Raw genomic sequence first — 13,660 nt, forward strand, 5'->3', positions numbered from 1 at the left:
CTGGAGGGAGGATTATTGATGCAAGAGAATAAGATGGTCCACGAATTGAAACCATCCAGAGAAAGCAGCCCTGAAGAATGTTAGCCATTGGTGAGACGCTTTACTCGTGGGGAAAACATCAAGCCAACTCCCCCTGACCCGGGGCCGGTGTATCCAGCTGACACCTCTCCTAGTCACTCTGTTGGCCTGCCACCTTCATCAATCTGGGGCCCTCAAGGACACAGTCTGGCTGACAGCAACGGTTTAACAGACATGTGCCGGCTGAAATGCAGTGACCCAGGGACAACCAGGAATGAAGGTGGACAGAGAAGAGTCACCTGCATTTGCTAGTTCCAGGAGTATCCTCAGGGAAGGCCCTAGGGCTGCTGCATCAGGACTGAAAACACTTGTCAAGGAAGAATTGCTTCCTTGTCAAGGAAGGGTGATCTGCTCAAAAGACAGAGAATTGGGAACTCACACCCTTCTCATGAGACCTTCTTATGAGGACATTTTGTAAGATCAAACAGCCCATACCATAAGGTAGAAAAACTCCACTCCTACCAAAAAACCTTCAAACCTTTTCTTGAACTGTATTATAAGTAACAACGTCTATTCTCCAAAGGATATACAAAGTTAGCAGCTGAGATAACAAATTAAAGAAAATATCTTCCATGTGAAAACCAACAGGAAATTAATATGTAGGTAATACAAGGAAGTTTTATAAACTGATGGCTTCCCAGATGGCGCACTGGTAAAGAATTTGTTTTGCCAATGCAGGAGATGCAGAAGACATGGGTTCGATCCCTAGGTCAGGCAGATCCCCTGGAGTAGGAAATGGCAACTCACTCCAGTATTCTTGCCTGGAAAATTCCATGGATAGATGAGCCTGTTGGAGTACAGTCCATGGGGTCACAGAGTCAGACACGACTGACTGACTGAGCACACACATACCTATAAACTGATGAAGAACATTCAGGAAACCCAATAAAAAAGTGGGCAAATAAAAACACAATAACATTATTTTAGAAGAAATTAGCAACCCAAAAAGTAAAATTAAAAGATTTAAAATAAAACATAATTTAAATTAATAAAAATTTAAAATAAAAAGGCATTTTAAAAGTAAAAGACAAAAACAAAAAGCTTAGAAAAATAAAATGTAAGAATAAAAATACATTTGTAAATTTAAATAAATTGCATTAACCCCTTCCAAGAAAATTTGAGGGCAATTTCATTTGATAGTAACAACTATTTAGAATGCATCAGACTGTTTCTGCAAAAATGTTCATCATATGAAATTCTTACCACGTTTGTTCATCTGAGTTTGACATTTCTTGGGAGAAAGATTAACATTTGATACAACCCTAATAAAATCATTTTTTAGACAAGCTGAACAAATCCACAAAAGACACTTAAAAGGAGTTCATATGAAGTATTTATTTATAAGTGCCTAAATTCACTAATCTAAGGAGATATGATAAGCAAATTAGATATGCAAATAACACAGTTTATTAGCTTTTTACCCACAAGATGATGGCCAGAACAAAGACAATAAATTATAAAGTGCTAAGGCACTATATATAAAACAGACAACCAACAAAGATCTACTGGATAGCACAGGGACCTATACTTAGTACTTTGTAATGGCCCATAAGGGAAAAGAATCTGAAAAATATATATATATATACACATAGCTGAATCACTTTGCTATATACCTGAAACTAACAACACACTGTAAATCAACTATACTTCAATAAAAATAAACTAATGAAATATATTAAAATTAATAAAAACAAGATGCTTAAGTAAAATGAAAATTTTAAAATAAGTGAAGTAAATGTTAAGAGCAAAATTAAACATTGACAATTTGTAACCATTTAAAATGGAGAAGGAAATGGCAACCCACTCCAGTATTCTTGCCTGGAGAATCCCATGGACAGAGGAGCCTGGTGGGCTAATGTTCATGGAGTCACAAAGAGTTGGACACGACTTGAGTGACTAAGCACCACCATTTAGAAAATAAGGAAAAAATAAGATAATATAAAATAAGAACATTATCAGCTTGACTGAAGCTGATAATGTGCTATGAATTAAGTCTGTTGGACTCACATGTCTGCCAGAAGCAGGCAAGAGGGGAGGAGGAAGGAAAAGTATGTCTGAAAGGCAGCATCTGACTGCGTTTTTCCAGCTGCTGTGGGCAGAGGGCAGGATGTCAGGCCTCATCACATCAATTATACATTTATAATGTGCAAGCAACACACACACATACACTTCTATCTTCACTGCTGTTCTCTGAGGTCCCCCTTCATAGAGGAGCGAACAGAGGTTCAGAGAGGGTGAATCACCGTGCTACAGACACACAGCACTCAGGACCTCCCTAACCTCTGAATCTGGGCTTCCCCAAATAACTTTCTTTTGAAGAGTTAGGTCTGCCCAAGGACTTTCAAACCCAGGCAGGGCCATGTCTGACGTTAGGCTGGAACGTCCTGGACACTAGAGCAAGCCAAGTTTCCTATGACGCATGACTGGTATCACCATTTATTAGCACCTACTGTGTCCCAGGTGGGTTACATGCACAGTTTTGATCTTCAGGACAATCCTATGATGTAGATGCTACTATTGTCACCATGGTACTGACAGACAACACTGAGATTCAGTTATGAAATATCTTCACATGAACATGGCAGTAGCAGAGCTGGGAGCTGAGCCCAGCCTGTCAGAGCCCAAATCCCGCACTCCCTGCCTGGCACTAGACACTCTTCACAGTCACCAACTGGGCACTCACTACGTGCCGTGGGTGCCTTTTGTGCCCCATCTTGCAAATTAGTAACCAGAGGCGTAGAAGGGAGAGGTGACCTGCCCAACATCACTCAGCTGGTGAGCAGCAGAGCCCGTGGCCTTCGTGCGTCAGTCGACCTCCCACCGCTCATCTGGGACATGCTGGAGACAGCCATGCCTGCCTGCCAACAGCAGAGCAGGCTGCAGAAGAGCAGTTGTGACATTCCTTTCTGGGTGTCCCCACCCTGCGGATGTGGGCACCGCAGTTGGTCTGCAGGGAAAGTGGAGGCTTCTGGCGAAAGGGAGTGGTTTCCCTACGCGGTCTGGGTCCCCCCGGCTTGGGCATGCCTTTCTTCTGAGCTAGTGAAACAGAAACCCCCGAAACAGAACCCCCCCATCCACAATGACCCAGAGAGGCCCCCACCAAGGGCCACAGAGCAGGGGCCCTGTGAATCACGCGACATTATAAGAAATCATCCCAGGGCAGGCAGGGGTGGCCTGGCCTAAGGCAGCAGTGCCCAAGATAAGGGAGCTTCAACCATGCAATGGGAACCAGACCATGCACTGTGGGACCCTGGAGGAATCCCCAGGGTGGAGCCGAGGGTGTGTGTGTGTCCTGGGTGGTGCTGACGGCTGCACAGAGCTGAGACAAGGAGGCTCCAGCCAGGGAGACCTGGAGTGGGGGGCACATTCCAACCTCTCCCCATTCTGGCTGGGTGACCCTGGCAAGTTGATAGCCCTCTCTATGCTTGGAAGGCCACTGTAGAACAACAGGATCCAACCACCTCTTGGGCTATTATCTGGATGTACTGGGAGAAGGCCAGGCAGGGTGGCTATGGACCCAAACTTTGGAAACAATCATCTGGGTTTAAATCCTGGCTTTGCCAAACTTACTTGCCAAGCTAGTAGACTGGAACATATGAAATCACTAATATTTGGCTTTTTTCAGCCTATAAAAATGGCAGTTTCACATTCTTTAACTAATGCTCCTTTCTCTCTTAATTCAGTCTCCTCGTCTGTGAAGTGTGGATAATAACATCCCTTTCCAGCTTGCTGCAAGGACTAAATAAGGCTGGGAGGCAACCGAGCTTGGTAATTAGAATCTGGGCTCTGGGACTAGGAAGGATTTTAATTTGGCTGTGTGACCTAGGTAAAGTCACTCAACCCCTCTGTGCCTAACTTTTCTCATGTAAAATGGGGACAATAATAGTACCCACATCACAGGTTTATTAGGAGAATTTAGTCAGTTTATCGGAGAAGGCAATGGCAAGCCACTCCAGTACTCTTGCCTAGAAAATCCCATGGATGGAGGAGCCTGGTAGGCTGCAGTCCGTGGGGTCGCTAGGGGTCGGACACGACTGAGCGACTTCACTTTCTCTTTTCACTTTCACACATTGGAGAAGGAAATGGCAACCCACTCCAGTGTTCTTGCCTGGAGAATCCCAGGGACGGGGGAGCCTGGTGGGCTTCCATCTATCGGGTCACACAGAGTCGGACACGACTGAAGTGACTTAGCAGCAGCAGTCAGTTTATATGCATAGTGCCTGACATTGGTAAATAAAACAATACAGGTAACAGCTGGCATAGAGGAAATAACCGTAAAACGAAATAAAAAAGAGACTTTCTAAACCTTTGTTGCAGTGAAAATTAAGTACCTTTAAAGAAACAAATAAATGTTTTTAGGGGACTAAAACCATGAGGGGACTTCCCTGGTGGCTCAGCGGTAAAGAATCCACCTATAATGCAGGAGATGTAAGAGACATGGGTTCCATCCCTAGGTTGGGAAGATCCCCTGGAGGAGGGCATGGCAACCCACTCCAGTATTCTTGCCTGGAGAATCCCATGGACACAGGAGCCTGGTGGGCTACAATCCATGGGACTGCAAAGAGTCAGACATGGTTGAAGCAACTGAGTAAGCATACTTAACCTGTCCCTTCTGGCTTATTGAGGTGTGTGTCCCCATGAGAACCCTTTGACACATACACGAGGTGTGTGTCCCTGGGTGTCCACAGAACCTGGGGCTGTTCTACGTCCTAACAGTGTCCACAGTCTGGGCTCTGACAGAAGGACTGGCTTCAAGGGCATGGAGGTTCTGTGTGGGTCCCAGGCCTCCACCAGGTGCCTCTCATGGAACCACACAGCCAGGCCACAGACCCCGTGTGGCACTCAGGTAACCCTGGAGGCCCTTACGAGGCTCTTGGACCTGGGTTGACCTCTGGTTACTAAGAATCCTCTGCAGAGCTGTGCAAACCCTCTCAGTTGCACCCTCTCATCTAACATTTCTTCTGGGCCTGGGAGAAAGACAAAGCAGACGGAGCATTCCCAAGTGACACGAGAAACTGAGGCTCTGAGAAGCTCTAAACCACACTTCAGGCTCTGGAGCTAGCTGCCTTCTTCTGTCTATCCAAGGCCACCCTCACTGCCCCTGTCCCCTTTCCTGCATCCTCACCTCCACCCCAGCTAGGTGATCTTGGGTGAGGCACTTCCTCGCCTGAAGCTACATTTTTTTTTTTACACAAACATGGGTCTCCAAGGTCTCAACTGGCCTTTTCAGCCCTAGCATTCCATCAGTAGATAACCTTTCCCCAAAACTCCAGAGAGAAAATGGAAGCTGAACTGTTCTGCAAACTGTGAAGAGCTATATGAATGTGTGGGTGGGAACTGGCAGCATTAGATGGATTTTCTGGAGCACTCTATGGTAGGCAGGATCTGTTCTGGAATCAAGAACCTTGGCTATGTGACTTTGGATAAGTCGGTTTCCCTCTCTGAGCCAGCCTGCTTCTTCTGTAAAGGAAGAAGGGTAACCACATCCACGCAGCAGGGCTGGGGGAGGGTCGATGAGAAAGGAACATCCAATGTCTGCCACTCACCAGCTGCTTGGGAATGTCTGATGCAGGAAGACATTTAGACCCCGATGGATCATCCCATTTCCTGGGGCTAAAGTCCATCTTGAAAAAAGAAAACATCTTGGGAAGGACATGGCCATCAGATTCAGGGCTGTCAAAAACGAGTATAAGGACAAATACGTCGAGGGTGATTGCTATTTTAAAGTCAATTTAGCCTCCTGTTTGGAGCCCCAGAACCAGACTTCTGGGGTTCACATGCCTATGGCTGTGTGACCCACGGGGCCCTCAACTCCCCATCTGCAATCCCAGGATCCTCTGGAACCCTGCTCTCAGAACTGTCGGGAGGACTGCACTGGGCTCAGCTGATACAGTGGCCTCCACACTTTTTGGACAATAGTAAAAATTACATTTTGATGTCAGTACACATAGTACACAGAGTACACACACCCTCATCCACACTCACACATACCCACATCCACGTGCACACACATCTACACACATGCACCCACACACTCACATACATATGTAAGCAAACACCCATTTCTCAAAATGATAACTCATTTTACCATCTGCAATGCATTCTGATATTTTCCATGAGGGGGGTTGGTAAACTATGGCCCATGGGCTAACTTTGGGCGATGGCTTCTTTATGTATGGCCTGTGAGCTAAGAATGGTTTTTAAAGGTTTGTTAAAAAAAACACACACACACAGGAAGAATATGTCCTACAAAGCCTAAAATATTACCTATCTGGCCCTTTGCAAAAACAGTTTGCTGACTTCACTCTATTTTATTCTACTCTATACTGTTCTGTTCTATTCTATTCGACTCCATCTCAGCATTCTAAATGCTAGCTGCATTTACTAAATTTATTTCCCAGATCTGCTGAATGATTGAAAACCCCAGTTTGAAAAGCTCTGAATCAGCGTGAGCTTCAGTTTTTTTCACTAAATGGAAGGATGGAAAGATGGATGAAGAGACAGCGGACTAACAGATGGATGAGAGGAGGCAGCCGAACAAACTGAAGAGGGTCCCCTTGTCCTGTGACACCTCAGCTGAGCAACGCCCCACCTCTGAGTCTCAGATTTCCTCAGCTGAGACGAGGACCACCACCGACCAGCCTCTCTGGGCTACACTGAGAAGCAGCAGGATCCTGTCTGTGCCATTTTTTCATGATGGAGTCATTTCTGACACCTCTAGGAGATGTTGAGCTCTCTGACAGCAGGGACTGGAGTAGGAAACTGCTCCAGTACTTCTTGATTACTGGAGTATTCTTGAGTGGAAAATCCCATGGACAGAGGAGCCTGGCTGGCTACAGTCCCTGGGGTCACAAAGAGCCAGACACGACTGAACACTGACAGCAGGGACAGTGGAGCACACCTCTGCTGTCCTTGTCAACACCTAATTTAGGGCCTGATCCCCAGGAGGGGCTCAGTAAACATTTCTTTGTGACGATGGTGACAGGCAAATGGCATCCGAGGCCCTCCATGATAGGATGCTGGAACTGGCTGCAGTCAGACCTCCACCCACTCTGCCACACAGCCCCTTTGGCCCTTCCCACTGGCCAGACCCTCCGCTCTGCCTGCGAGAGTCCCCAGCTCCTCTGCTGCTGCTGCTGCTTCTGGCTGACAAATTCCCAAGACCGAGTCCTCTAATGGGGCTCCTCTCAGATGCCTCCTCCTTGGACAAGTCTCTCTCTGAAGATACTACCCTGGACATGCTTGTGTCCCAGATGCAACAGATCAACCACTGTGGGAAGGGACGCCAGTAGCTCCCTCACCAAACAATGGCCATGGTAGGTGCAGCCATGCTCAACCTCCTCACTGTGCAACTGGGGATAGGGGAGGGATTGGAAGTCTTCATTTTCTTTATTTTCTCTGTGTGAGTGTGTCTTTTAGAACTGAGAAACATCTTAAGGATCTCCTAAACCAGCTCCTCTTCAGATGGGGAAAGTGAGGCTCTGAGAAGGGAAGACCAACAGAGCTCAGGAGACATCTTCTCAGAATCATGTCAGACTGACTGGGATTTGAGCCTGTTTTACTACCAACCCTTCTCCTTGTATTGGGGGTGGAGGTCCGACTGCAGACAGGGCCAGCATCCAGTCATGGAGGGCCTCAGATGCCAAACTCCAATACTTTGGCCACCTGATGCAAAGAACTAACTCATCTGAAAAGACCCTGATGCTGGGAAAGATTGAAGGTGGGAGGAGAAGGGGATGACAGAGGATGAGATGGTTGGATGGCATCACCGACTCAATGGACATGAGTTAGAGTAAACTCCGGGAGTTGGTAATGGACAGGGAGGCCTGGCGTGCTGCAGTCCACGGGGTGGCAAAGAGTCGGACATGACTGAGCAACTGAACTGAACTGAACTCCTCCTTGTAGCCCTTGGCAAGTCTCTGATGGGATTCACTTCCTTTTCTATGCACAGACTTCAGAGCCTCCAAAACTCTGGGTCCACCTCCTAACTCAGCTGTTGGGAGTTCCTGGGCAGGTCTCTGCCTCTTTCGGAGCCTCAGATCCCTTGTCTAGGAAATAAGAGTAATGCAGGCAGCGCCACAGTCAGACTTCATAACCCACATTCAGAGTTCCTGTCATGTGCTGGCCCTAAGGGTCTCCTTTGGTGGCTGGACAGGGGTAGGCTTATCTCCACCCAGGGGAGAGGGAGGTGAGATACACCTTGCTCTGTGCCCAGCCATGGCCCTGACCTAGAGACTAGAAACCCAGGTCTTCCTCTATCATGGCCTCTGCCCTGGGCACCTGCCTCCCGGGTCTCAGCTTCTCTATCTTTGGGCAGGGGACAGTGCTGCCTGTCTGGACATCCACACAGGGGTTCTCAGTTTGGAGAATTATTATTCAGTCCACCTAACAGGCCTCTGGGATGGGCACTGCCATAGTCCTTGTACAGATAATTTTCTTTATTTGTAAAGAAATCTCTATTTCTAGATGCTCAGAGAGGGGAGCAGGGCAGAGGTGAGATTCAACCCCCCAGCCCAGAGAGCATCTGCTCTGCTGTAAAATGGAGGGGGAAGTGGTTGAGTCCTTATGAAGCACCTACTGTATGCCTTCGGACACCTTTCCCTGTGACTGCGGTGAATCGTTCCAAACGCCAAAGAGGTAGGCGCAACTGTTCCCATTTCACAGATGTGGAACCGTGACTTGGAGACGGTATGTGGCCCCAAATCACACATCCAGGGCAAGAGAGGGCCCTGCATTCCAGAGCTCCTCCCTCTGCCCTTTGCTGCCCCAGGTCCAGAAGGATCTAAAGGCACCATGTGAATGCGGGGGACAACTGCATCCACAAGGCCCCTCCCCAACAGGCCGTGGACACTGAGGAAAGTCGGGCATAGCCTGTCTTCTCCTCATTGCCTACATGAAGCTCCATATCAAGGCAGGGTTACAGACCAGGACCCCTCACCATGCCCGACTGTCCTATTACGGGGACACCCCAGCATGTTTCGAGAGAAACGTCCCCATCTGGTTCTGATTCATTTATACTTAATTAATCAACATGTTGTTTTGTAAGAGTCACTTGAGATCTGAGAACCATTCTCAAGCCTTTTCTTTTCGTCTTTCTTGTCTTGGAAACAGAAAAATTAGGTTTCATCAGAAAACAGTGATGTTGGAGCTTGACGAAGCACGGGTCTGTGGGAGCCAGGCCCTGAGGGTGACAGCTCAGCCTGGGCGGCTGCTGGACCCACAGAACGTTCCTCTTGACCTTGCAGAGCAGGTCAAACGCTGGAGGGGAGGTGGGAGAGGACCAGGGAAGGGCATCCCTCCACACTAGCTACTCCTCAAGGGAAGGCCCCAGGTCCATTTACCTCGACACTCCCAGATTCCCTAACACAGAGCCTGGCGCGGGCTCTGCCCTGTAATGCTTATTGAATGAGCAAGAGAAAGACAGAGAGGAAGGAAAGAAGAAAGGAAGGAATTAAAGAAGGAAGGTCGGGGTGGGAAGGAGGGGAGAAGAAAGGAGAGGAAAGGAGAAAAGAGCATTGCTAATATCTAGGTGCCTTCAGGACACATTCTCCTGCCAAAGTTAGACTAGAATGTCAAAGCTGGGAAGACACTCAGGGATCTTGTGTGGAAGTTTCCAAGCAGCTGTCTTATGAAAAATGGTCGCTAATCTGTAACTGGTTTGGGAAAGGTCCTACTCTCTGTCCTCCGCCTCTTCACCACGAATGCTCTGATAAGTCCCACCATCAAGAAATCTGCTAAAGCCAGCAATGCTCAAAGCTATTTGGCCAAGACTCCTATGACACCCTTGCAGAATAGCTTACAGGAAGTTGTCTGCTACCACCCTACCTCCACCCTAGTGCCAATGGGGAAACCAAGGCTGTGGGTAGGAGGTAGGTTGGGGGAATCCACTCACCCAAAAGGAGTGGGGGTGGGGTGGGACTGAAATCCAAGGCTATCTCCATTGCACCTGACAGGTAAACGGAGTCACAAAGCCTCTCTCTGAATATGCTGCCCTGGACATGCATGTGTTCCAGATGGAACAGATCAACAACCATGAGGAGGGGCGCCAGTAGCCCCTTCACCAAACAGTGGCCGTGTAAGGTGCAGCCATGCCCGACCTCCTCACTGAGCAATTGGGAATGGAAGAGGGACTGGAAGTTTTCTTCTTCTTGATTCTGTGTGTCATGTGTTTTAGAACTGAGAAGCACCTTAAAGCTCTTCTAAACCAGCTCCTCTTCAGATGGGGAAATTGAAGCTCTGAGAAGGGAAGACCAACAGAGCTCAGAAGATAGCTTCTCAGCATCATGTCAGACCAGCTGGGATTCAAGCCTGCTTTGCTACTAACCTGCTGGGCAACCTTGGACAATCAGTTTTTCTCTCTGAATCTCAGTTTCCTCATGCAGAAAATAAGCATCCCCCAACCCGCCCTGGGCTGTTGTGAGTGACCAATGACATGACGGGCAGGAAGGGAGAATGACTACTGCATTTGGCTACTCAACAGACACGCTAACTCACTGAGTCTTACCCACATCTGCCCTGTGAGTTGGAATATGAAGATCATTATTCCTATTTTAAAGAGGAGTTACTAAGGAGAGAGGTTTTTAACATTTAAAAAAATTTTTTTTGGTCTTTCTGAGAACTGAGAAAATCTTAGAGGGCTTCTAACAGACCCTCAGATGGGTAAACTGAGGTTCAAAGAGGCAAAGTGGCATCCCCAAGGTCACTCAGCTGGTAACTGAGGAAGCAGAGATTTGAAAAAGGCAGGCTGACTCCAGAGCCTATGAGCGTTACCATAAAAGGGCCATTCACAGAGCAGTGTCCCCATGAGGTCGCAGACTCCCCCCAGCTCACCTGAAGCCCACCCACCTCTCCCTTCCCTGGACCCCTCTGTCTAGTCACAACTGGTCCTGAAGTCCTTCAGGCCTCAGTCTCTCTGTCCCATTCAAACCCATCCCTCCATTCTCCCACAACCACTCTCAGCCTCCTGTTTCGCTCCAGGAGTGATTTTGTCTATTCAGGGTTTTTTACTAAGAAGCCCCCAGAGTGCAGTCTAGCTCTCTTTCCCATGTAGCCTTGCTCAAACCTAACACCAGAGCTGGAAAGAAAGAAGACACGGGGTCTTACTCATCTGCTGGTCAACTTAGCAAAGTTACTTAGCCTGTCTGAGCCTTAGCACCTGGCTCTAAGAATAGGATGATCCCTATGTCATGAGGATGTGGTGGGGACTCCCTCCATGCATGGAAAACCTTGGGCACAGAGGCTGGCATTTGGCTCTCAACTCTCAGACTGCCAACTGGACAGAGGTCAAAGTGCTGCCGGCTCAGGTGTGGGACTTGCTCACCCTTCTCGGCGCCACAGGCTCTGCCAACCCTGGCTCTGCAGGGACAACCTCAAACTTACCTCCTGGGACATTCTGACTCCCACAGGGAGGGAACATGGCAGAGCCCCAAGGTGAGAATGCAAGGGGCCCCCGGCTTTGTGCCCCAAGTACATCTATAATCTGAACCTTGGTTCATCCTCTTAGTGGCCCTAGGAGGTCAAGACGGAAAAACTGAGGCTCTTGGAGGGTGTAGATGTCTTCCAGGTCATTCCAGAATAAATGCTGTCAAACTCCAGTCTCCCTGAGCTCATGCAGTTCAGGCCCTCACACAGGGAGAACCTACCAAAAACTACTGCCTTCTGGAAAGTCATGCAGAGATTCAGGGTCTGTACTGGGGCTGAAACCGGGGCATCAAGACTCCCAGCTCAGGGCTCTTTATGTCACCTTCTGGCTCAGTACGGATGCTTGAGATTATTTCTGAGCCACTAACTCTGTCCCCTAGTCCCTTCCACCCCTAGTCTGTATCACCTGAGGCTTCTTGTCTCTGCAAAAGTCACTTTCCTTTCCCCCAGCAATACTATTATTAGAGGGAGTGGGGGTAAAGAGCCAGCCCTGCTAGCTCTTTCCCTCCCTGGAGAGCCTTCTTGGTCCAGCTTGCCCCACGGTATCCTGGGACCTCACTCTCCCCATCTGTAGAGTGGGGTTGACGGCAGTCAGGAAGAGCTAAAGGCTTGGGGCGCCGGGCACCAGGCAGATGCCCCCAGGGCCAACCCCCCGACTGTCCTGCTGCACTGCCCGGCCATCCTGCCGGCTGCCCCTCATACCTTGCTTCTTCCTGCGGTTCAGGGGACGCATGTCCACGGCGTGGGCGACAAGCAGCAAGAGGCACAGTGGCGCCCGCATCTGGGCAGCCTGGTCCAGGCGGGCGTGCGGGGCGCCCTGGGAGGACCGACGACCCAGCGGCTACCCTGCGGCGGCGGGGCGGCGGGGCGCGGGGGCTGGTCCCGGAGCATCCGCGGGCGCGCGGTCAGTCCCGCCGCCAGGGACCCACCGTCCGCCCGGGGCCGGCCTCCAGGTCGAGTGAGGGCGTCGGCAGAGCCCGGACGCGGCGGGCTGGGAGGAGCTGGCGCTTCGGGGGCGGCGCGCTAACCCGCTAGGGGCGGGCGCGCGGTGGGGGCGGAGGGGGTCGCCAGGCCCGGGCCCGGAGGTCGGTCTGTCCAGCTGTGAGCGCCCTGGCGTCGTTCCTGCGCTGCCCCGTGGCGGACACAGGTATGGTCCCCCATGCCACTCACACAGGTACAGACACTCAGACGCCAGGTGACCCTGTCCTGCTCTCAGCCTGTCCCTCCACCCCACTCTCTGCCTCCGATTTTTCTTTTTCTTCTTTCTCCTAAGCCTCAAAGTGACCAGCACCTCATAAATTCGCCAGGGAAGGGGCCCGCCTCCTGGACTGTGTTTCCTCCAACCTTATCTATAGGTTGGGAGCAGCTGGCCCAATTTTAACCCTTTCAGAGTCAAATTCCTCCTTCTTCCCAACAAACCATACGCTTCTGCCTCCCACCCACCCTGCCCACTGAAAATTGTAACAGTAATTAATAATACTACCTGTCACTTTTGAGGCCTATATGCTTGGCGTTGTTCTAAGCACTTTATACAGAATACAGTCTTCAGAACAACCCAGTGAGATTCTGTTCTGATTAACTCCACTTTACAGGGGAGGAAAGGGAAGCTCAGAGAGGCTGAGTGACTTATCTAAGACCACACAGTAGGTCACTGGTCTGTCTGGGTTCAGTGTCTGTACCCTTTTAGCTACTACTTGGGGAACTTACCCTTGACAGTCTGTTGCTGAACCATTGCTCTTCCTTTTACCTGTGTGTGTAATTTGATTAAATTTTTTAAAAAAGGTAAATGCCCGCATCTCCCTCTCCAGCCCCTTATTTTTGTCCTTAGCGAGATCCCCAGTGCAATGAGAACATTTGAGGACATGTCAGGGGAAGGGAAACACAGAGAGTGAGGCTGCTCTGCCCTGGCTGGTCTTCTTCCATAGGGTTCCACGAAGACCAACAAACAACCTAGTAGGGGTTTGGGTAGAATGTCAGAGCCATCCCTCCCAATGTTGCTATTCTACAGATGGGTCACTGAGGCCTAGGGATGGGTGGTGCCTAGGCCAGGAAGCCCAGAAAATCTAGGGCAGAGGTGGGATGGCATCAAGGTGTCCCAGCATGGTCCCCATCCACCAGAGCCTACCAAGTCCTCTTGTTCTCACCTCTTTGATCTCCGTCT

At 49.5% G+C, this 13,660-nt stretch overlaps 1 protein-coding gene across 1 annotated transcript in view; it reads right to left on the minus strand.

Annotated features, from left to right (window-relative positions):
• Positions 1 to 12,331, minus strand: part of RSPO4 (R-spondin 4) — a 35,057-nt gene extending 22,726 nt beyond the window's left edge. The window contains exon 1 of the mRNA XM_055425318.2: positions 12,202 to 12,331. Within this exon, the coding sequence (XP_055281293.2) occupies positions 12,202 to 12,280 (79 nt within the window). The 5' untranslated portion in view covers positions 12,281 to 12,331. The remainder of the gene's footprint in view (positions 1 to 12,201) is intronic.
• Between the last annotated feature and the right edge of the window lie 1,329 nt (positions 12,332 to 13,660).

Source organism: Moschus berezovskii, chromosome 15 (genome assembly GCF_049115385.1).
Source record: "Moschus berezovskii isolate FMDL1 chromosome 15, NW_MosBer_1.0, whole genome shotgun sequence".
Taxonomy (NCBI): domain Eukaryota; kingdom Metazoa; phylum Chordata; class Mammalia; order Artiodactyla; family Moschidae; genus Moschus; species Moschus berezovskii.